Raw genomic sequence first — 21,991 nt, 5'->3', positions numbered from 1 at the left:
TTAGTATTTTGCACATTTTTCTATACAAAATGTTTGCTATTTTTGCCTATAAAAATTACTGAATTTTAAATCAAGAGAAATATAAGTGTTTACACATTACATATTATATTACATTTCTTTTCATGCGAGCTTCACACCATCAGTACATATATTTTGTTTCCTTTCTTACAGCCTAATAAACACCATTAAATGATTGAGAGATTAATGTACTTTCACCAAAAGTGATTCTAATATTTACAAAATCCTTATGTACATTATTCTATGGATTATTTATTTAAAGTGATGTAAATCAATTATTTTTCCTGTAGTTTACGGTTATTACAAGCATAAGAAAACAGTTTTTTCGAAATCAATCCACCTTGCTTTTAGATGTGCCATGTGGCTGAATGTAATTACTGTGTAGTGTGAACTCGGGCCCCTTATAAATAAACTAGTTCTGTGTGTAAACAACTAGGGATAAAATATGTATTTACAAAAACATTTAAGAAAAAACACAATAATTATTAGGATTTTATTCAAAGCAGTCAATGCAATGATTACAATTATATTTCTATGGCAAGGGTGATACATAATTCAATTAGAACTAAGTGATAAAAATTAATGACAAGCTGCCTACGAAAGCATTTAAACATGATTCTGATCAATTATCTTTCTATATATTCAAAGCACATTACATGTAATTAAAATATTCTGGATACACAAGAGCGGAGAGTCATTCACCTCAAAAAGAATAGAAGAAGCATTTCAATAACTTAATCAGGACCAAGTAATTATATCTCCTTACTGTCGAAAGCAATTTCTGGACTGACTATACTTATTTTGTAAAAGCAATTAGTTCTATAGGTTATTAATTCTGAAATAAAGTGCGGGTGAATTCGATGTAATCCAATGCTCCAGGTATTGGACGCTCGGTTTTGGAATCTACGTAAGGTTTCATGCGTGCAACACAATAATCTGCCATTTCTTTGGTGAGGTTCTGAAAGTAGAAAAGAATATATCGTTAATTTGTGACTGAGGTCCAAACGAAAATGCACATTTTCTAATATTCGATAATAGTGAAATGGTATGGAGAATGGCAAATTCTCGAGTTGATGAACTGTATGTTTGCAAGTGAACTGACCAAGTCAGACTCAGGAGGGGAGGAGCTACAGTCTGCCTCTTAGCCACTGCAAATCATTCTTCTTGTGTTCTGTCCTTGCTGTTGACCACTCCGACAACTATGGAAATCTCTATCTGTACGGAATAGACACAGTCACCCGCAAAGATACAGCTCACCTCTATACACAACACAAATTCAAATTTTTATTTGGTAATACATATATATTAGCAACTCACAACTGGAAAACAATTATATGATAAAATATCCTCTTTTGTCAAATAGCTGATTGTAATCAATTGAAGTTTCTTTAATCAGTAACTTGTTTTCACAATTCTGTTTATTAATGGAATCAAGTATTTACATTTCTGTGAAGATGTTTATCATTGGTTCTATTAATCTGTTCCTGAGTGGTGGCAGTGGTCAACAAAATGAAATATCAGTAAATAGTTTCATGGAAAAGTACGTATACGATTCCAAAATATTGATTTGTTACTGCATTCCTTTGTTCTCTAAAACATGAATTATTATTATTAATGAAATTTACGGAACATGTAAATTCAAGGATTGGCTGGAATTATTAAATTTACAAAGCTGAATTTAAGAGCAAAAAAAAAAAAAAGTATATGTACAGAAAAAAAAACTCATCGAAGATTGATAGTGGTCATTTTCCAAGAGCTATTGCTTACAAGGTTCCTACATACAGGATTAAACAGAGAATTTACTGACTGATAAATCAATCTCACAAACTGATTAGAGACAAAGATATTTAGGTTCGGCACAAAGTATTTCCCATTTTGTATTGAAAAAATTCAATACTGCATGGCTGTTTTTAAAAATAAAAATTAACGATTTTACTTACTGCATATAACTCCTCCTTGGTTACATATGGCCTGTCTCCTGCTGTGATAGCTCTGAAGGCATTTTCTATTTCTTCCGAACTCTGAACGTTTTCAGTTTCTTTACTTATCATAAATGCCATATACTCTTGTAGTGACACATATCCATCTCTATTTGGATCAACCACATCTAAACACAAGGAGAAAAAACAATGTCAAGAAATGATTATGGACAAAAAAACATTCTGATGTAGATTTCTGATGACTGAAATTTTTTTAAGCATACTTTAAAAAATATATAAAACCTGATGTAGGGTTCAGATTTAGTGCACAAGACAAGATCATCGGTGACAAGAAAGAGAAACTATTTCCTTCCCCTTAGACATTTACGAAGACCAGGAACATCTTATCTAATGCAATGAAAAATATTGTCTTTGCGTGTAAACACATGTAACGTTTAGTAGAACTATGCAACATGAACATAATTATTTATAATAGCATATCTGTCAAGGCATGATATATACAGGGTGTCTGGCTTAGACCTTTAACATTACAAAACAGTATAACATTAGTTACATTCAATTTCAAATGAAACTTATTGTTTGTATGGGACTGGCAACTGTGGCCATTTGCGAGAATCACCAGTACTCAGAGTTGACGTGACGCGCATGCGAGTGTAACGCATAAATTCCAAAATGGCGGAGTGGACGGTTCAGCAGAAAGTGTTCTGCGTTCTTTCACTGACAGAAAACAAATTTGTGAAGCTTGTTCAAGTGCGTAAATTCAATCTTCAACGTCACGAGAATGTTCCTTCCTATTTGAGTATTGCTAAGTGGGATAAACAACTAAGAGAAACTGGAAGTGTTGTGTCGGTGTGCGGGAAGTACGAGAAGCGGAAGGTATCAGAGGAAACCATTGAAGTGATTCGCACTGCATTCACAAGAAGCCCAACAAAATTAATAAGACGTGCAAGTTTAGAGCTCAACATTCCTCGGTCTACTATCCATGACGTTGTGCACAAAAGGTCACGTCTATGGGCATACAAGATCCAGTTACTACAATGAATTAATCCTGATGATAAACATAAAAGACAGACGTTTTCGGGCAAAATGTTAACCGAAATTGACAACAATGCTTTTCTGGACAAGGTGTGATTTTCCACACGTGTGGCAAAGTTAACACGCATGAGTTTCGTGAAATTATGAGAGACTCGCCAAAAGTTATGTGTGGTGTGGATTAATGAAAGAGAAGATAATAGGCCCGTTCTTCTTTGCTGAAGAAACAGTGAGAGGAACGAATTATTTAGACATGCTTCAGCATTACTCTGTGCCTCAAATGCCTCCAGAAACCATTTTCCAACAAGACGGAGCACCGGCACATTTTGCTATCATTGTACGAGAATTTCTCGATGAGCATTTTCCTAGAAGATGGATAGAAAGAGGATCTTTTTCTAAACCACTTGCTTGGCCCCCATGCTCGCCGGATCTTTCCCCCCCAAAAAATTATGTTGGGGTTCATGAAGTACAGTATGCCTGTCGAGAACTTGGAAGATCTGCAAAACAGAATTCGTTAGGCGATTAATAATGTGACCCCTCAAATGCTAGTGAATACCTGGCAGAATTGGAATATCGGTTCGACATCTACCGTGCCACAGGGGGGGCTCATATCGAGGTTGTGTGAAGTGCTGGTGCTGGGACAAAAAAATGCAGGAGTTTTTCTACCAAAATGTAAATTTTGTTAATAAAATTGTGTTTCTCTGCAAAATTATGCTTTTATAATGTTAAAGGTCTAAGCCGGACACCCTATATAATATGCCTCTCCTAAAAGGAAACAAGTATTTGAGCTATAACAAATAGTACAACATTATCAATAGGCAGAGATGTCAAGTTGAGGGACTTGAGAGCTTCAAAGAGCAGGATTCGTGAGGTGTCCTTACAAATATCATGGATGGCAGAAGTACGGGTGCATACCAAATCAATCCATTAATTTCGCAGTATTGTTCTTCACATGATTAGGAAATACAAGATTCCCACTCATTTTGGAAAAATCAAATTCCCTGATTTATCCAGATTTTCCTCTTCATTCTGGAGTGCTTCAACATGATATAAGTTTCAAATGTTAAATCACTGACCTTAAGAATGATGCTTCTTTCAGTATTCGTGAAAATAAATGAAAAATATGCTATAAAAACATTTTGTAGGGATAATCTCCCACCAAGAAGATGGTTCAACGTAAAAGTGGAATTAATTTTCACACCCAAATCCTGACAAGTACAAAAACACTTAATTTTTCCCCAACTATTCAACGTTTCGGATTGTATCATCAAAATTCCATGACTTTTCATAGCTTGATTTCCTTGATTTTTTGCAGGTTTCTAGGTTAGTGGGAACCATAAAACATGCAACTGCCACACTGTCCAATAATATGGAAAAACATTTCTATTTCATTATGTCTAATGAAAAGGTTTACCTTCCATTGCAAGAATGAAATAGTAATGGACCAAATTCCCTAATATTATCTTCGCTGCCAACTGAACTTACCCAGTATAGCCTCAAACTCAGGATCAGGCTGCCCTTCTTCGACCATCGGGAGGTCGTACCCCAGAGCTCTGAGGCAGGACTTAAATTCCTGGTGATTGAGGCGTCCTGTCTTGTCCTTGTCGAAATGCTTGAACATCATCGAGAACTCCTTCAGAGCATCTTCACTCACGCCAGACTGGTTCCTAGCCTGGATCTGCTGTTCGAGGTTGTGCTGCATCCTCATGCCTAGCTGGTCTAGCTGATCCCACTGCTGGGCCAATCCAACGGTGCTGCAACAACATAGAATTTCTCTTGTAACGTACTACTGCTTGCATTTGATCATAAGTATTGTTATTGCATGATACAAAAGGTTTGCCGATACTAAAGAGGTACCAGTGTGGACAAATTCTTAGCATAAATGGTCAGAGAAACAGAGGGATGTAACTCCAATTTATCAAATTTGCAGGAGAGGAAATAATGTATTCTTAGGGGATACACAACTCCACCTCACCGATAAGAATTAGAAGTAGGGACATGGCAATCAGACTCTAAATACAGCTCTTCATATGATGAAATATGGTTGAAATCAATTTTTCTTACACAAATGCATAATCATTGTAGGTAAATTTTGCAAAAAAAACAAAAAAAAAATCTATTGATTTTGGCGACTCACCTTTCACAGAGGATCAGCACAAGGTACATAACCAATTCTATTTATGAACCTGTCTAAAATAAAAAAATACAGCTACTGGCAAAATTGCTCATATACTTTATTATAAAATTTTTAGAATATCGAACAACCTGCACCTTCTGCGAATGGTTACAGTGAGTTATTAAAATTTACCTATACTGAAAACCAATATTGTACTCACCTGATATAAAATATGCATTTAACGAAGAAACTATAAATATTTTATGACTGACATACATCCAGATAAGAAATCAAAATAGCGTCTAATCTCTCTAAAGACATTTAGGGGATCAAACCTCAGGCTATGTGAGAGCCTGGAGCTAGGGGGATTAGCAGTAAGAGGTACATGTAAGAAACAACGTAAACATGTAACCAAGTAAAAGGGGACTTGCCCCTTTGAAATAGGAACAACAGAAACTATAAGGGGATGGTTTATTTTGGGTGCTTTGTTTATATTATATTACATTGCTTTAAAGTTGGTTTTACAAAAGGTTAACTTTAAATATATAATATATCAAAAACAGCAAAAACAAAAGAGAACCACGCTTTACGCCTATTCCACGTGTGGTGTTCCGTATAGTAACAGATATCCCCTGAGATATCTGTTAAGCAACAGATGAACTTTAGCCTAACTTTAATAATCGGTAACTAGAGGAGGGCTTAATAGGCTTATGATTCACTAAAATGATAGAAGGTCAGACACCTTTAAACGACATATTTATTCATTGAAAAGAACATCGCTTGTGGCATAGCTGCCACCAAACATGAGCACTTCACTGTACAAGACACAAAAAAGGTATACAAAAGATTTTGTACTTACATATCAGCCGTTTTCACACTATATCAATCATACCTGGGGCCTTACACACGCTATTTCACTCTTTATCGCCACATCCCGACACATGGACAAATTTGTGGTACACCACACTAAAAAATTAATATTATGTGCTTCCTTGGTGTAGCAAAGGCTTTGGGGGGTGATAAATGAGTTTTCCTGGCTTTTCTTGGATGGATGGCTAAGAACAACTTGGATATTCTCTGATATCCTATGGATGCTTCTATGGCGTCAGTTCTGCCGACCATGTGGTCTGGATTTCCACATGGGATGAGGGACACAAAACTCGCTATTTTGCTGAATTTTCACTGGGATCCTTAAATGCACTTGAGGACACAATATCCCACTTGGTCACACACACTTAGGCCTGTGTTTACTGTAACAGGACCTTAGATCCCTTTTCCCTTTATGTATCCTTTGTTGCTGGCACAGGTGGCCATTCACACACTGAATTTTACCAGCAACTTCCAAGCTGACCTGCTCTCAGGTGGGTCTGTAATACAAGTGAGCTTGACTAGCAAGCTCAGAACACAATAGGCCATCTGAAAGTCTCCTGTGTGACGTCACAGCCTTGACGGCTTCTCATTGGCCAGCTGGAGTCCTTTGAGATCTTTCCTTGTCTTTGGGAGAATTGCCACTTTCTCCCACCAGATGGCAGAGTTATCAATTGCTTAAAAAGCATAAACAAAAGTGTTTTTTCAGATTTTCTGGCTTAGTTATGCCAGATAATTGCAAATGAGTTTACTTTTAATAAATGAGGCATTATTTTACCTATGGGTGAGTGTTATCTCTGATTTTCAGTAAAGAATAAAAGATTTAGTAAACATGTGATTTGGAGCACATGGTTTTTGTTCTCCCAAATGGCTACTGTTAGCCTAACAATGTTTGGTTCTTTATAAATAAAGCATTTCTACCCCTCCCATGAGTGACAACTGGTTGGTAAACATGACCCATGATTCTAATTGGGGGTGGGGGGTATAAGTTTCTGGGAAAATAGCTCTCACAAGCTTTCCCTGATGCCAACCTAATGGCCCTTGTACTTAGGTTGGCCTGTGGTTATTTGTGTGTGGGCATGTATGCCCAATGCTGATTGGTCATAGGGGACTTGCCCCTTTGAAATAGGAACTACAGAAACTTTAACCCTTAGTACACCGCACGGTCTGACAAAAGTAAGCCCAGTGTCGCCGAGGCTTTGAGCGGGAAATTTGAATTCGTATACATAATGGAGAAAAATCGTAATAACTCTTGCACTATGGGACCAATCTACTTCGGATAACTTTTGTTTTGCAGGCAATACATCAGTGCATGCAACCATGTAAAATTTGGATGCCCCAACCGCGGGGGGGGGGGGTTTATGAGCGGGGGCTACATCCCCCCAATTTCAATGAAAAAAAAATAAAAATGTGGAGTTTGCCCCCTCTTCTCCAGCTATTTTGGGGAGAAAACCGAAACTTTTGCTTTTTTTTTTTCAAAGAATGGACCTTCCGCAACAGAATGAAACTTGATTCATGTTCGTGGGTGCAATACAATTTGAATAATAAGGCAAAACGTAATACTCTAGCGAATTTTAGCCAATTTGCATATTATTCATAAAATTGTTATAACTGACACTATGGGACCAATCTACTTCGGATAACTTTTGTTTTGCAGGCAGAACATCAGTGCATGCAACCATGTAAAATTTGGATGCCCCAACCGCGGGGGGTTACGGGCGGGGGCTGCATCCCCCGAATTTCAATGAAAAAATCATAAAAATTTGGAGTTTGCCCCCTCTTCTCCAGCTACTTTGGGGAGAAAACCCGAACTTTTGCTTTTTTCGTTCGCACTTGCATCTTGTGTAGCTACTGTGAATCTATTTCTCCCTTTTGACTCGGCTCTTTGTGGAAATATGTCCGGAAGGAAACGTTCGTGCGTTAGGGAAATCGATGAGATGTTATATGATACGAAGTGTTTATGGTGAGGCCTTTGTTAGTCCTAACAGAGGAGGGAGGGAGCCTTTGCAATCCTTTCTTTTGTCTATACTTCTGGATAGACGCACGCTTTAGACTCATGCTTTTGGCCTCTGGCTATCGTCAAGCTTCATTGCATTTCTAACATAGAGGCGACAGAAAGCTGACACTGCCAAACCTCATCCAATCCCCTCTCTCCTTGCCCTACCCCCCCTCCCCCGCCACTACTTCAGCTCGATCACCAGGTCTAAACACAAAGAAGAATGTGTGCCTTATCAGTACTAAATCACAGCGTTGGAAGCTTGGAGGAAAACAGCATCGTAAATACCAAGCATTTATTGTGTCTGTCAACTGAAGAGCGAACACGTGTTTGGGTGAGCCCAAACACTTAACATATTCCGAGAAAAGAGGGGGTGGGGGGATTTGGAATTTTCGAAACACGATTGCAAAACATGTTCCCGAACAAACTGTCAGTGTTTCAACCTCAATATACAAATATAAGTGTGGCAAACCCTCGATAATTGTATCTAAAGCTGTTTGTAACATATGTGTTACAGCGGCTACAAGGGACATACTTTTTTTGTAACATGTGTGTTACGGCGGCGAACTAAGGGTTAAATACTTCGATGGTTGACTGGTCTGGCAGGGTTACCAGGGAATGATACGATAGCTCATTTTATACTAAATTACAAAGTTTTTACAGAAATATCAGAAGTGTAAATTACTCCCAAATTTATTGAAATGCCTACACTAGCCAATACCGATAGAGTACAGATTAATGGTTTCATCTCAATTTTAAATTTCTTTGGGAAATGCTTGATGTGCAGAAACCTTAATTTAATCCACACTGTAGAATTAATGTTGGCTGATTTCCACCTACCTGTGTTCAGTGTATCTGTTATCCAATATGAGATGCTCTTCCAATATAGCTCCCAGGTCTTCTATCTTCTTCAGATCTGAACGTCTTGCTCTCACATCTGCAGCCTTCCTCTGGAAAGCAAAATGTGGAATATGAATGTCAGCGGAATTTTTTCTCCTTCCTATGCATGGTTAACTCAAATAATTTACTCTGTCGACTGTGGCTTTTAATTTCACATACAAAATCAAGGTATATTGCTGATGGATAGCAATATTAGAGAATAAAGTTCAAAAATTAAATCATTTATATTTTTATTCTTGCCCTTTTAACACTGCATTTCTGCCACTTTTGGGTAATCACAACAATGAGGATGAGTGATGGATTAGATGAATTAACATTTTGCCGCCCAAGGCCTTTTCACATGTAAGTCTCTCTGTCCTGAGCCGATTTTGAGCAAAATGCAGAGTTTCAATTAAATGAGTGTAGATCGGAGGCTAATTGCCTTACAGAGATGAGTGATATACCGTTGTACGCGGAATGAACCAGAGATTCAGACTATATGAAAATTTTTGCAAATTCGGCGTATATGTGGCGGGGGGAGGGGGCTAACTATCAAAATTCCAAAATTTCGGGAAAAAAATTTTGTTCCCCCACCCTCCCCTCAAGCAAAAAGTACATGACAGTGTCGACATGCACATGGAAATGATCGCTAACATGTAAGGAACACAAAAATATTTGCATTATTATCATATGACCAATGTAACTTGAGTTATACCCCCAAAAGGAATTGTCGGCACGCCACTGATTCAAGCTGCAAAATGCAGCGGTACCTTGAAATGACTTTAGCTCAGAGACTATTTGCCCTGGAGGTATGAACGATAGATATACCGTTGTACACAGAATGAATCACAGATTCAGACGATATATAATTTATGCACATTCGGCACACATATGGAGGGGGAAAGGGGAGAAATCCCCTGAATTTTTTTTTTTAAAAATGGGGTTTCTCCCCCCCGCCCTAACATGTGTTAGGAACAATATAAAAAAATAAAATCGAAATTCTAGCCAAAAATAGAAAAGTTAGAATGTAAAAACTACGACTTTGAGACAGCATCTCGATCGAGACACTTGGGACAGTGAGGGTTACATTTGGGTATCTCGTTCGAGATGCTTGGGCGGCAAAAGGAGGGACACTCACTAAGAACACACATGGCCAGGCCAGGAGTCAAACCCAGAACTCTCATGTCAAGATTGAAAGTCTTTACATGCTCTGAAACCGAGCTCCATGGGAGATTGGTTAGCACCGCATGGTGCGAGGCCAGGAACTCTGGGTTCGAATCCCAGATTGGGCATGAGTGTTTTTTGTGAGCGTACCTCATCAATTTCATCATTCAAGAGTAGGTTAAAGGATGGAGGGGAGAGGGAGAAACAGCCAGCATTAAGTAACACCAGCAAGGAAAAAAACAGTTTACCTAGGAGGAAAGAAGGACACACAGGACACTACATTCCTTAGAAGTGTAGAGTGACTAGCCATGTGAGGTTGTGTTATTGTATGTATATCTTAGCAAAAAGATCTGGGAAACCACAAAGAAAGGTCGCAGATAAAATAAATAAAAACCAGTAAAAATAACTGTTAAGATTATTTTGCATCTATAAAAAGTGGTTATGGGAACCTTTAAGAACAAAAATCGTCATGATTAGCCAAAGTGGCAGAAAAGTGATACTAAATAACAAAAATCAAATCAAACTGAACGAGCTATCAAATGTGATAAATTCAGAGAAAATTAAATATTTAAAATAGGTAAAACCCAGAATATGATGAGACAATCTCAACAACAGCATGTCGTGGAATGTCTGCTTTGACACGATGTATCAAAAAGAAGGCTGTTTGAATTATTTATAAAATGAAAGTGTTATATTATGGATGATAAAACTATTTCGGCATCTCTTCTAAATACGTATTGCTAAAATTGTATCACATGGTGACCTAGTAATAAACTTCAATATGCATAATTCTTTCTGCATTATGTTGGTCTATTTCTATACGTCAAATGTGGGTAGTAAACTAATTACAGTAGCAATTGGTTTCATGGCATGTGGCCGCGGTGGCTCAGTCGGTAACGCGTCTGACTACCATGCTAAAGGTCCCGGGTTCGATCCCCGGCCAGTTCAAATCCGGGAACTTTTCTAACGGTGGAAGTGGCCCCGGCGCACACCCAGCGTCGAATAACATGGGTACCTGGGGGAAACCCTGGGGGGTAAAGGCGGTCAGGGGCGTGATGCTGATCACATCACCCCCACTCACGACCGGATCAAGAAAGTGTGGGGCGTTACCCCCACACCCCCTATACGCCTTCATGGCGTGGTGCTATGCACAGGGGAACACTTTACCTATTTTATTGGTTTCAGGTATTTCTTTCGTTGAAAACAGTTGTTTATATTGGGGGGGGGGGGGAGGATAAATAGTGATCATTCAGCACCTAAGACAAAAAGCAGAGAATCAAGTCTTAGAAGAAATATCTGATATTTAAATAAAAATTTTATATATCCCACTAATTATTCTAAGGAATATTTTCTTACCTTTGTAGCTTCTAATTGTTGTTCCAGAGACCCAGAACCTTCCATCATTGAAGCTCTATCAAAAGAAAAAAAATCTTGTTATAATTTTTAAAACAAAATGATCAAGCCATAGATGTTGGGCACTATTTAATGCATTGTATTTTACCACTTCCAAAAGTATAACAAACATAAAATGAATATTGGAATGTTATTGTAATATTAAGTGATACAGCAGTTGTAACACATACCTTACTACGTTGACAGAATTTTTGATCCACCTAGATCCTTCTTCATGTGTGAAAAGGGCTTCTTAGCATGGCATTGTTTCAAGTTACAACATAAAGAAGCCTTCTCTACTCCTGAAGGAGGATTTAGGAGAATCTGAAGGTTAATGTTAAAATGCTGGTAACATGTGAGTGAAATACGAACTTCTTGTAAAGAATGATATTAATTACCAACATTGCACAATAATTTGCTGTTAAAAAATAAAACTCAATCTCTTAACGGTATAATTCTATGTTTAATGTTATGTCACTCTCCATACATGCTACCAAAAACGAACATGTAATCACAAAAGTATTAAGTGCAGGTTAAACACACCCAAACAATGTTTTGTTAGTTATTAGCGGTTTGTTGCAGAGCTAATTAATGTATTAATCTCCACAGTTCACAGAGTTAACAATAACTAAACATGTCTGCCCAAGATTGTTAACACAAATATTTCTATACCATTACACAAATTCTTAGTTCTTTGGTTAGGCCTACCAAATCGTCTAGTTCTACTTATCAAAGTTAGCAACTTCCTTGGAATTCATTAATGATTGTTCCTTTTTTGGTATCTGTTCAATGTGTCTAAAAATTTTAAGAGATTTCCCACTTGAAAGTTCTTCATTGTCTCGTATTATGATGGGCCTTTTTTTTAAATCTAGTAACTTACCCAAATTAAAAAGTGCAAGTGAAGAAATTCTGTAGCTGATGCTTATTTTTTGAACTGATGACTGAGCGTAATGTAACAGATACTTCAAAAGAATATTCTATGCGAGAACAGTGGGGAAAAACACCCCATGTAACAGGTTTTGTCAAATATTAAAAAGAGAATTCAAAAACATCACCCCTAAAATTAGTGGTGACATCTGTACAGTAACACTAAGAAAAATATATGTATTTGTATATTATATACGAAAACTTTCCACCATAATGCAAACATTTGCATTTTGGCGAGACTCCAAACAAAAACAAATGACAAATGCAACAAAGGACTAGTTCTACATGCGGTTACTTAACCATTCCTAGTAAAGGCAGTTAAACGACTACAACCAACTCTGTTAGTTCTTACGAGTATAAAGTAGAAATATATATTCACCCATCCCATCCCAGCAGACGATATCTGTTGGTGATGACGAGTCAGACATAAGTCATGGAGAAAAGAAATGTGTTCTTCATTAGTTACATTTGCTATATAATTATAACTGTGATATGAAGGCAAATTCAGACATTTATTTTCTATTAACAGTAATAGTTTAGATCTGTCATAAGAAACTGATCTATTTCATAGAATAATTCCTCTTCAACATGCTTTTAATATATACTTTCTCTGTTTGTACCTCAGTGAGTTTTGCGTGTTTAAGTCCACTGTATCCACAAATAGGCTAACTAAGACTGGACTTACAGTTTAAAGTAAGATCTCAATCACTATGTACCTCCAACGGGTATCAAACTTGAGACCCCTTAATTAGAGGTATCTATAAACTGTTTGGACAGGTACAATTTTCCACTAGTACGGTACTGCACTAAGTTATCCAACATAACTTGATCTCATGATTACCCCACATACATACTTTCGTGGGGTAATTTCCTCCAATTTTTAAGTTTCTTGAAACTATTGTAATGACGTGTGTGGGTGATGCCTACCTGAGTGTAAGCATACATCTGTCAAAATATGTCTACATTATTGAAGAAATTTAAGAACTGAAAGAAATATTTACCTACATTGAAGAACCAATAGGTTTAAACTAAGACAAGTAGTGGCTGGAAAGGAATTGAATATGACAGGGTGGGGGTATTTTTTCAAGTCCACTTTATGCTCAGATATGCTAACTGGACTGGACTTACAGTTTATAATAGGATCCCAATCACTGTGCAACGTGTCTTAGCAGAGGATCAAAACTGGGACTCCCTTGATTACACGGAAATAACATTACCACACAATCAGTAAGATCTACAGTCGAGATGGTATTTCAAAATTTGAACATGGCTCTGGTATGCACAGGTTAAGGATGGAGAGAACCAGCACTCCCATGTTCTTCATACAAAGAACAATGACCCCTAATAGGATCACAGTACACAACAGCAAAATAAAATTGTTTTTTCAATTTTCAGGTAGCCTTGTTACTTTTAACTTTTGGATCAAATACCCAAAACTCGAGACCTTTCTGCATATTGTTTGTATTAGGAAAATCCATGTTTTTTGTAACTCTGATGTTGTAAAATGTATATTTCATGGTACAAATTTTTCAATTTTGACTAAATTGTGGAGCATGGATGAGAGATTATTAACTTTGATAATGAATTTTCTCCCATCATAAAAGATGTTGCATTTCTCAACAATCATTACAAATAGAAAAATATAGATTGTACGCTAAACAGTATGTAAGAAACTCATCTAATGTAACTAATCTCAGAAGTATATCTACCCCATGATATGCTTTGTGTTTTAGGTGGAACACTCAGCTAGACACCCTGCAAGACAATTTAATACAATTCTTATTATAGGTTCCAGAAAAGGCAGCTTGAGTTACATTACCTTGTTTCTGTGAGCCATTGGTGGAACATGTTTGCATGTTTAGCAAACTCTTTCCTCAATTTATCATTTTCTTCCTGTCTCTGTGCTTCCTTAGCCAGCTCAATGTCTCTCTCCTACAATTGAACATAATATTTGAGATTAATTCAGTGAGTTTTTTATTTTACTTTGTACTAGGGTCAGGTATAAAATTTACTGATACTGATAAGTGATCAGATATAAAATTGCAAATGGTCCTTGAAGAACCTGAATGGTTCGTTGGCCTCCTTAAAAAAAAATGTATGTTACCAGTGACTAATGCAAAAGGAGCTGCATATTTAGATATTTAGTTTTTTAAAAAGTACGGAATGGAAAGTACCATATTTACCGGTGTAAAACATGCCCTTTTTTCATTCAAAAATAGGTGGCAAAAACAGGGTGCGTGTCATACAAAGATACTCTGTTTTTAAATACACAAACTCAATTTGTAAATGGGTCAAAACTTCAAGGGATGCTGTGAAAACTAAGAGTGGTGAAATCATTTTAGAAGTGTGGCATTACAGGAAAACCTCGTTAATACGAAGTTCAAGGGACCAAAAAATGTCAACTTCGTATTAAATGACTTCGAGTTATCCAAACTTTTCAAGATGGCGCCTGTTTTGAGGTGTAAATAAAGTAGAGTATAAATTACCCCCACAAAGGATGTTTTATACTTGGTGGTAGCTCAGAAAATAAGCTTTATATGTACTATATAATAATATTGTACGTTTTAAAGAAAGTGTAAAAAATGTTACACAAAATGAGAACACGGAGCTCAACGCGGATGCAAAGATTCCAAGGAGACGGTTAACACCATTTATCCTGCCTAGTTATACAACCGGTTATGCATGGGATGCATGTCGTGGCAAAAAGTCTTATAAAAAACGGTATTTTCTTTTAATTGTGCAAAGTCGTTGCTCTTCCACGAAATTCTTACAATTTTAGTTCATAAGAAACCCGTTTCCACGGAGACCTACGGAAAGGAAAACAATCTCGTTTATTGCAAGAAGTGAAACTCCGAAGAATCTTGACAGTAGTCACACTGGCGTGAGCAAGAGACGGGAGATAATCGGACAGAATGAATATTGGATTTTATGTGCGTTCACTAGAACATTGTCAGTTACAGGATTAACTGGTAAGAGAAGATTCTCTTAACTTCATATTGGCCCCCCCCCCTCCCCCTTTACAGGGATCAGTTCAAACTCTTCCTCAACTTGCATTGTAATCCACTCTGAAAAAGTAAACACACAACTTGCGATCTGTTTGCACCGAATGTGTATCCTAGGACACATGAAACAGTGCCGCACTCGATAATCACTCTGGTTTGGATCCCACTTTAAACTGTATATTTAGTCCTGCTTAGCTCATCAGCTTAAAATGAATACTCTCGTATTCCTACATTGAGCATTGCATTTTTTTTTTTTTTAACAGCAGCACGCTAATGGTTCTGAGGTTCTGAAGAAAAGCAGGGAGTAAATGGCTTTGTGAGATTCAAAACAATGAAGCTTATTCCTTGGCACTGGATGAGTCATTGCAGTTATCGGCAAGGGAGAGCTTTCCAGATGCTAGACTAAACACTGGCGCCAGCTGCAGCGTAAACACAATGAGACCGGCTGGAAGTTAGAGCAGCAGGTGGCAGAAGGGACATCGGCATTTTAAAGAAGGCAGTTGTTGTTGAAGACCGAACTTTTATCAGCAGTGTGAAAAAAAAATGATCCTTGCATTACCTTTTACCATGCAACAGACAATAATATGGGCAATATTTCCTATCCAGACAGCTGCATTCAAACAAGAAAGAGGGACCTGAATTCTGCAATTTATCACATTACCATGCACACCAGTGGCCGATAATGACCTGTTGTAGGAGAAGGAAGGGGTTCACTTTTCTTTTACTTATCATGCGGTTTTTGTTCGTTTTAAAGAAGGTATTCAGAACTGTTTGCTTTTTTTTAGACGGCAAAGGAAAGGAGCCCGTGTGCGCACACGAGCAAGAAAATCGTGGCCGAAACAATTAGCAACGGAAAACGGGGAAAGAGCTTGACCTCCCATGCACATTGACAAAGAATGTCAATGTCCAGCGGGCATTTCGGGCTGTTTCCCTCGAGTTGTCAGCAGCTCTTAGGACAAGGAAACATGTCAAGGTCAAGTTAAAATAACATCCAAGCTCTCTCCACATTCGATCTTCTCTTGTCGACTTACGCAGGTGTCTACTTCGAATTAAGCGAAACCAGTTTTGCGGAAGGGTCTTGTAAACAACTTCGTATTAAAAATTATCCGTATTTCGATTTATCCGTACTGAAATACATTATAAATCCTATCTTATTGGCTGGGGAATGGGAAGAACTTCGGATTAAAGGGTACTTCGTATTAACCAATATCGTATTAACAAGGTTTTCCTGTAGTAATGCACTGGATGATACAGATGAAAATTTGTTGTATGAGGACTCAGATTCTGCTTTGGGTTTGGAAGATTAAAATATATACTTTCCTAGTTAGATTAGGTAAGTTATTTGTTGAATGTAGACCTACATTTTACCTTATACTTGAAATACTGTAAATTAATTATAATAGTACATACAACATAATGGCAGAATATTGTACAACTATAAGATTATTTCTCTTGTAGTTTACGGTTATTACAAGAATAAGATCACAGTTTTTCGTTGTGACGTTTTCATCAGACATTTATTTTTAGTCAAACTGAAACATCACAACGAAAAACTGTGTTCTTAAGCTTGCTTGTATAACGTAAACTACAAGAGAAATAATTCTGCAATGCAAGCAATGCGTACATACAAGAAAAACTATAACTATAAGTAGAGGCACATATTTTTGGTAAATAAAAAAGCAAAACTTCGGTACAAAAATAGTCTATTTCGGGTTCAAAAGCAGTAAATAAAATTAAATTTCGGTGTTATAGCGGTGAATAATCACATCAAAAGTGCTATGTAAGATGACATTTTGGTTTTAAAATTGTGAATCCTAAATTTGATTTAAAAACTGCACTTATTACACAAAATAAACTTATTCCTTCTAATAGCACATTTATGTAGTTACCAGAGTATTAAGTTTATTCCTGTGTAAAGGGCTCCATTTTTGCTTCTCAAATATTTACAGCAGAATTAATCAATTTTCCGTGAATTGCATAACTCACAGGATACTTAAGACTTCAGAAAGTGTAACGTCAGTATATAAACGGTAAATTTCGTGTTTAAGAGTCAATTTCGCATTTTGCAGTTCATTTCGCATTATTTCGTGACAAAACAGGGTAGAAAAATGCACCAGACCTTCAAGAAACATGAAAATGAACATTACAGCATGTTATTTCAAATTTCGTGTTTTCATTAAAAACGAAATTTGCATGCCTCTAACTATAAGATATTCAGAGATATATTGGATCTGTAAAATTAATGGTAATTTATTGCAGTGTGTAATGGTAATTTTACTGATAAATCGATGTCTCCTTTGGCCAATACCAATAAGAGTACCGATTATTCTGTCCCACCCCTACTTTTTAGATACATAATTGCATGCATGCAGTTCAAGCACAATTTAATGTTATTAGTACAGTGCATTCTCAACTACGTTTTTCAGGGGACTAAGCTGGAAAAACTTAAAATGACGGAAAATTTTATAACATTTTGCTATGTTGGGACCATCAACATTGAATGTATAATGCAGGAAGATGTAAAATCTGGGAATGTAAAATTGGGGTTTCACTGTATTCATTCTAATAGTTTCTTGTCCAGTTGTAAATTACCACACTTACAACTTAACTTCAAAAACGAGGCTACGAAATCTATTGAAAAAGGAATGGAGGAAAACACACTGCAATAAATTTCATTTTTACTTGACAAAAGACACATTTAACAATAAATTTTGACAAGTCTCCTACCTTGATGATCTTCTGCAGGTTTCTCCAGGTGTCCTCAAGGGCTTCCATGGTGAACCAAGTGTAAGGGTTGGGTCCTACGTTGAAGCTCTTGATTTGCTGATCAAGAGCAGCAAGGACTTCAAAGTCTGCTTGGGCAGTGGACAGCGAAGCCTGAAACAATATAAAAACTCATATAATGAATCTAGCCATATTTCACGACAAAAATTCTTCTAGGGCAGCTTTCACTACAAATCAAATAATAACTTCTTTTTTAAAAAAAGTATTACTAAAAACAAAACATTTGCCAAAGGTATTAAATTAATAAGAAATAATGAAAAACTTCAAAAACAACAAACAATAGTTTGAAAATGCAGTTCTTCTGTGAAATATGTACAATATTAAACTAACTACATGTCCCATCACATCCATCAACATCGTAATCTGACTTTTCTTCAAAACTTGTTTATCTCAATGTGTTGAAGCAGGAGTTTCTGTTATATCAAACGATTCTGAAAATATACTTTTGTTAAGTGTGCAAATAAGTTGATCTAAGTGTATAATTGATTTTTAGTGGATCAAATCTAAATTTGTATTTTTGTTATTTAGTGTCACTTTTCTGACACTTTTGGCTAATTACGATGATGAAAATGAGTAACAATTAGAAAAAAATGATGAAGTGGCACTTACAAAGAACACCCACGTCCAGGTTGGGACTTGGACCTGGAAACTCCATTGGCAAGATCGAAATTCGACAACTTAACATGCTTGGACACGTATATCAAATCTAAACACTAAAAATTTAGTGTGATGTGTGTGCACAGTTTTAAAGCGAATGTTGTTTTGTACTAGAACTATACTTTAAGCCAACAATCAGGAAGTTTTAAAAGGATGTGGATTTTTAATATGAGTGACAACATTACCTGAAATTGTGCATGTGCTTCTCGCAAGGCCCTTATCTCCTCAATGGAATTGCATCGAACAGGGTCGGTCAAGTCTTCCTCGGCATTCTCAAACCAGGAATTGAAAGCAGATGCTTTCTTGGCGAAGGTCAGATAGAGTTCCTCAATCTGTCTGAACTGCTCTTGCATTCTCAGGAGGCGTTGCTTTCGTGAATCTGAGTCAGCAAGCAACTTCTGCCATCTATGAGAAAATCAACATCAGTTAAACAAACCTACAAAAAACACCACTGTCAATTTCAAGTCATGATAGAAGCACTAAATTTGCAAGTCTCGAAACTGAATCTTCCAAAACAGAAATTGGATTTCAATTAAATTACGAACCACTTATAATAAATCACAACAGGTTACCTTGCAATAACATCTCCATGGCGTTTCAAAATAGCTGGAGTCTGGTCATGATTGGCATTCACCAACTGATCCTTCAGGGTTGTGATGTTCTGGATTCCTTCATGTTCAAAAGCATGGAGACCTACGGAACAAAATTATTTATATTCAGTTGTACACTATTTGGAAGTGCAAGAGGAAAATATTTTTTCCACTGACAAATTCATACACAATGACTGAAGTAAAAATTCACTAATGTAGACGACTGCACACATCTATATATTAGACAAGCGACTATAAAGAAGAGTTCACAATATATTGTATAAGAAAATAGATCAACTAATACCCTGCTTAACTGTTGTTCTTTCCTCATTTCCTAATGAAAAATATGAGTATTAATTTGCGATATATGAATATATTTATAATCAATAAAATAAACACATATATATTACTGAAGAGCCTCTCTGATAGAAGAACCACTATGATAGCATGGTGATTAACAGGATTGCTTTGGAATCAACTCTGAGTGCAGAGGTTTTAAATTAAAGTGTATGAGTGTATGCTCATTCTCGATTAGTATATGTGTGCAACAAGTTATCATATAGCTGAACTGTAACCCTATTCAATAATGAACATAATTTTATCAGTTGTTGAAGCAAATTTAAACACAGGCAAGTTCGAAACTTTGGCAATACGAGGGTTATTTTTTAAGTAAGGTCAGTTTTGCAATAAAAATTAAGTAAGTAAATGTTTTTTTTTTTTTTAAAAAAAACACATTTCTGAATTTACATACACTTCTCTATTTGCTACATAATTTCCTTGCCAGTTTAAACATTTATCGTAACGAACTACGAGTTTTTGGATACCCTCCTCATAGAACTCTGCCGCCTATGAGATAGCCAGTTACTCACTGTCGTTTTCACTTCTTCATCAGTGTCTAAATGCTTGCCGCCCAGGAAGGTCTTCAGATGGCAGAAGAGGTGGTAGTTGCTACGTGCAATAAATGATGATGATCTGATCAAATCTTTTGGCTGGGAGGTATTCGATCATATGCATACAGTCCAGACCTAGCAGCAAGCAACTACCACCTCTTCTGCCATCTGAAGACCTTCCTGGGCGGCAAGCATTTAGACACTGATGAAGAAGTGAAAACAACAGTGAGTAACTGGCTATCTCACAGGTGGCAGAGTTCTATGAGGAGGGTATCCAAAAACACATATATATATTCGTTACGATAAATGTTTAAACCGGCAAGGAAATTATGTAGCAAATAGAGAAGTGTATGTAAATTCAGAAAATAAATGCGTTTTTTTAAAAAACATTTACTTCGTTTTTATTGCAAATCAGACCTTACTTAAAAAATAACCCTCAAACTTACAAGGTACATGTCTAGACAATAGTAACACAAGATTTTATCTTGTTTAAGGACTGAAAAACATTAAAATCTTCCATACCCTTACTCGTACTGAAATAAAAATGAAAACAACAAACCATTACAATAAAACAAAAAACCTCACAGGACAGGTTATCATATCAGGATAAAATAGGGGAAACGAGTAGAGGTAAACACATGTGAGAGCACCAACATGCACACACATATGTTTAGCTGGATCTGGGAAACCACAAGCACTTGTGCCCTTCGGTAACCAACAACCATGAAGTGAAACATACAGTTCCAGCTGAGCCTTTGTAATATATGCTTTCACTTCCTCTTTGAGTTCTCCCATTCTGATAATGGGATGCTACATCCCCAAAACGTCATTAGTTTCATACTTTGTGGTTTCAGCCCGACTTTAATACAAGTACTTTTCTACACATTGCATCCTGTCACATTTGAAGCAACTAAGAACTTACCAGCATCAAATGTCTCTTGCTTGGTAAGAAGCGTCTGCACAGTAGACAGATCCCTTCCGAATTCCTCTGATCGAACATGGGTCTCCTTATCGGCAATCCACGACTCAACAACATCTGCCTTCCACATGAACTGAAGGTATGCTGAGTTGTCCATCAACTTTGCCTTGCGACGAGCAGCCAATGCAGCCAGGTGGTCTAGCTTGTTCTGTGGAAGAGAGCTTGGTTTATCTGTTGCACTGCACCATTTCACACACTAATTATTTATATTACTTGAATGCTAATTGCAAATCAATGACTTTTGTATGGAAATTATGTTGACACTCAGATTTCAATTATTTATCATTCAGTATGTAGTACTGAATGAAGATCACAATTGTACGGGAAATGTATCACTTCTTATAAGAAAAAAATAACAATATTGATCTTGTAGAAGCTGATATTTTACTATAATATCCAAATATGAAAATCAGAATGCACATGATTCTGTCATCAACTACCAAATGAAAACTAGTAGTTAATTATAAAGAAGTAATTTAGGTACAGTCAACTCTCGATTCTACGACCCCGGGTATAATGATCCTCTCGAAGTAACGACCCTTTTCCCGGGAACCGTGAAAAATTTAGAAAAAGATAGAAAAAATTGAAAAAAAAAAGTTGAAAAATTGAAGGAAATCGGCCGAAAAATGCGATGTTTTTTTCCCCACTCATTTCCTTCACAAGCGCTCTACCGCTCACAATTGGGTCTGAACTAAAAATAGGGACCACCACACCATGCTTGAGTGATATCCAATAGCACTTGACCTCTGCCCTCCCCT

General features: G+C 36.8%; 1 protein-coding gene across 5 annotated transcripts in view; it reads right to left on the bottom strand.

The window, feature by feature from the left end:
- Positions 1 to 497: 497 nt before the first annotated feature.
- The window catches only part of alpha-Spec (alpha spectrin), a 93,624-nt gene continuing 72,130 nt past the window's right edge, over positions 498 to 21,991 (bottom strand). For 3 of the 5 annotated variants that reach the window (XM_083109966.1, XM_083109969.1, XM_083109967.1), the window contains 11 exons: positions 21,177 to 21,381; positions 19,347 to 19,467; positions 18,960 to 19,179; positions 18,061 to 18,210; positions 14,151 to 14,263; positions 12,711 to 12,734; positions 11,369 to 11,423; positions 8,810 to 8,919; positions 4,476 to 4,744; positions 1,959 to 2,125; positions 498 to 976 (listed from right to left, as the gene is read on the bottom strand). In XM_083109966.1, coding sequence (XP_082966092.1) covers positions 848 to 976; positions 1,959 to 2,125; positions 4,476 to 4,744; positions 8,810 to 8,919; positions 11,369 to 11,423; positions 12,711 to 12,734; positions 14,151 to 14,263; positions 18,061 to 18,210; positions 18,960 to 19,179; positions 19,347 to 19,467; positions 21,177 to 21,381 — 1,563 coding nt within the window. In that variant the 3' untranslated portion in view covers positions 498 to 847. The remainder of the gene's footprint in view (positions 977 to 1,958; positions 2,126 to 4,475; positions 4,745 to 8,809; positions 8,920 to 11,368; positions 11,424 to 12,710; positions 12,735 to 14,150; positions 14,264 to 18,060; positions 18,211 to 18,959; positions 19,180 to 19,346; positions 19,468 to 21,176; positions 21,382 to 21,991) is intronic. The other 2 variants (XM_083109968.1, XM_083109970.1) reach the window with 1 other exon arrangement.

This window comes from Lepisma saccharinum, chromosome 23, assembly GCF_977018435.1.
Source record: "Lepisma saccharinum chromosome 23, izLepSacc3.1, whole genome shotgun sequence".
NCBI lineage: Eukaryota > Metazoa > Arthropoda > Insecta > Zygentoma > Lepismatidae > Lepisma > Lepisma saccharinum.
The sequence above is the reverse complement of the archived record's forward strand: the minus strand, read 5'-3'. Positions and strand labels throughout refer to the sequence as shown.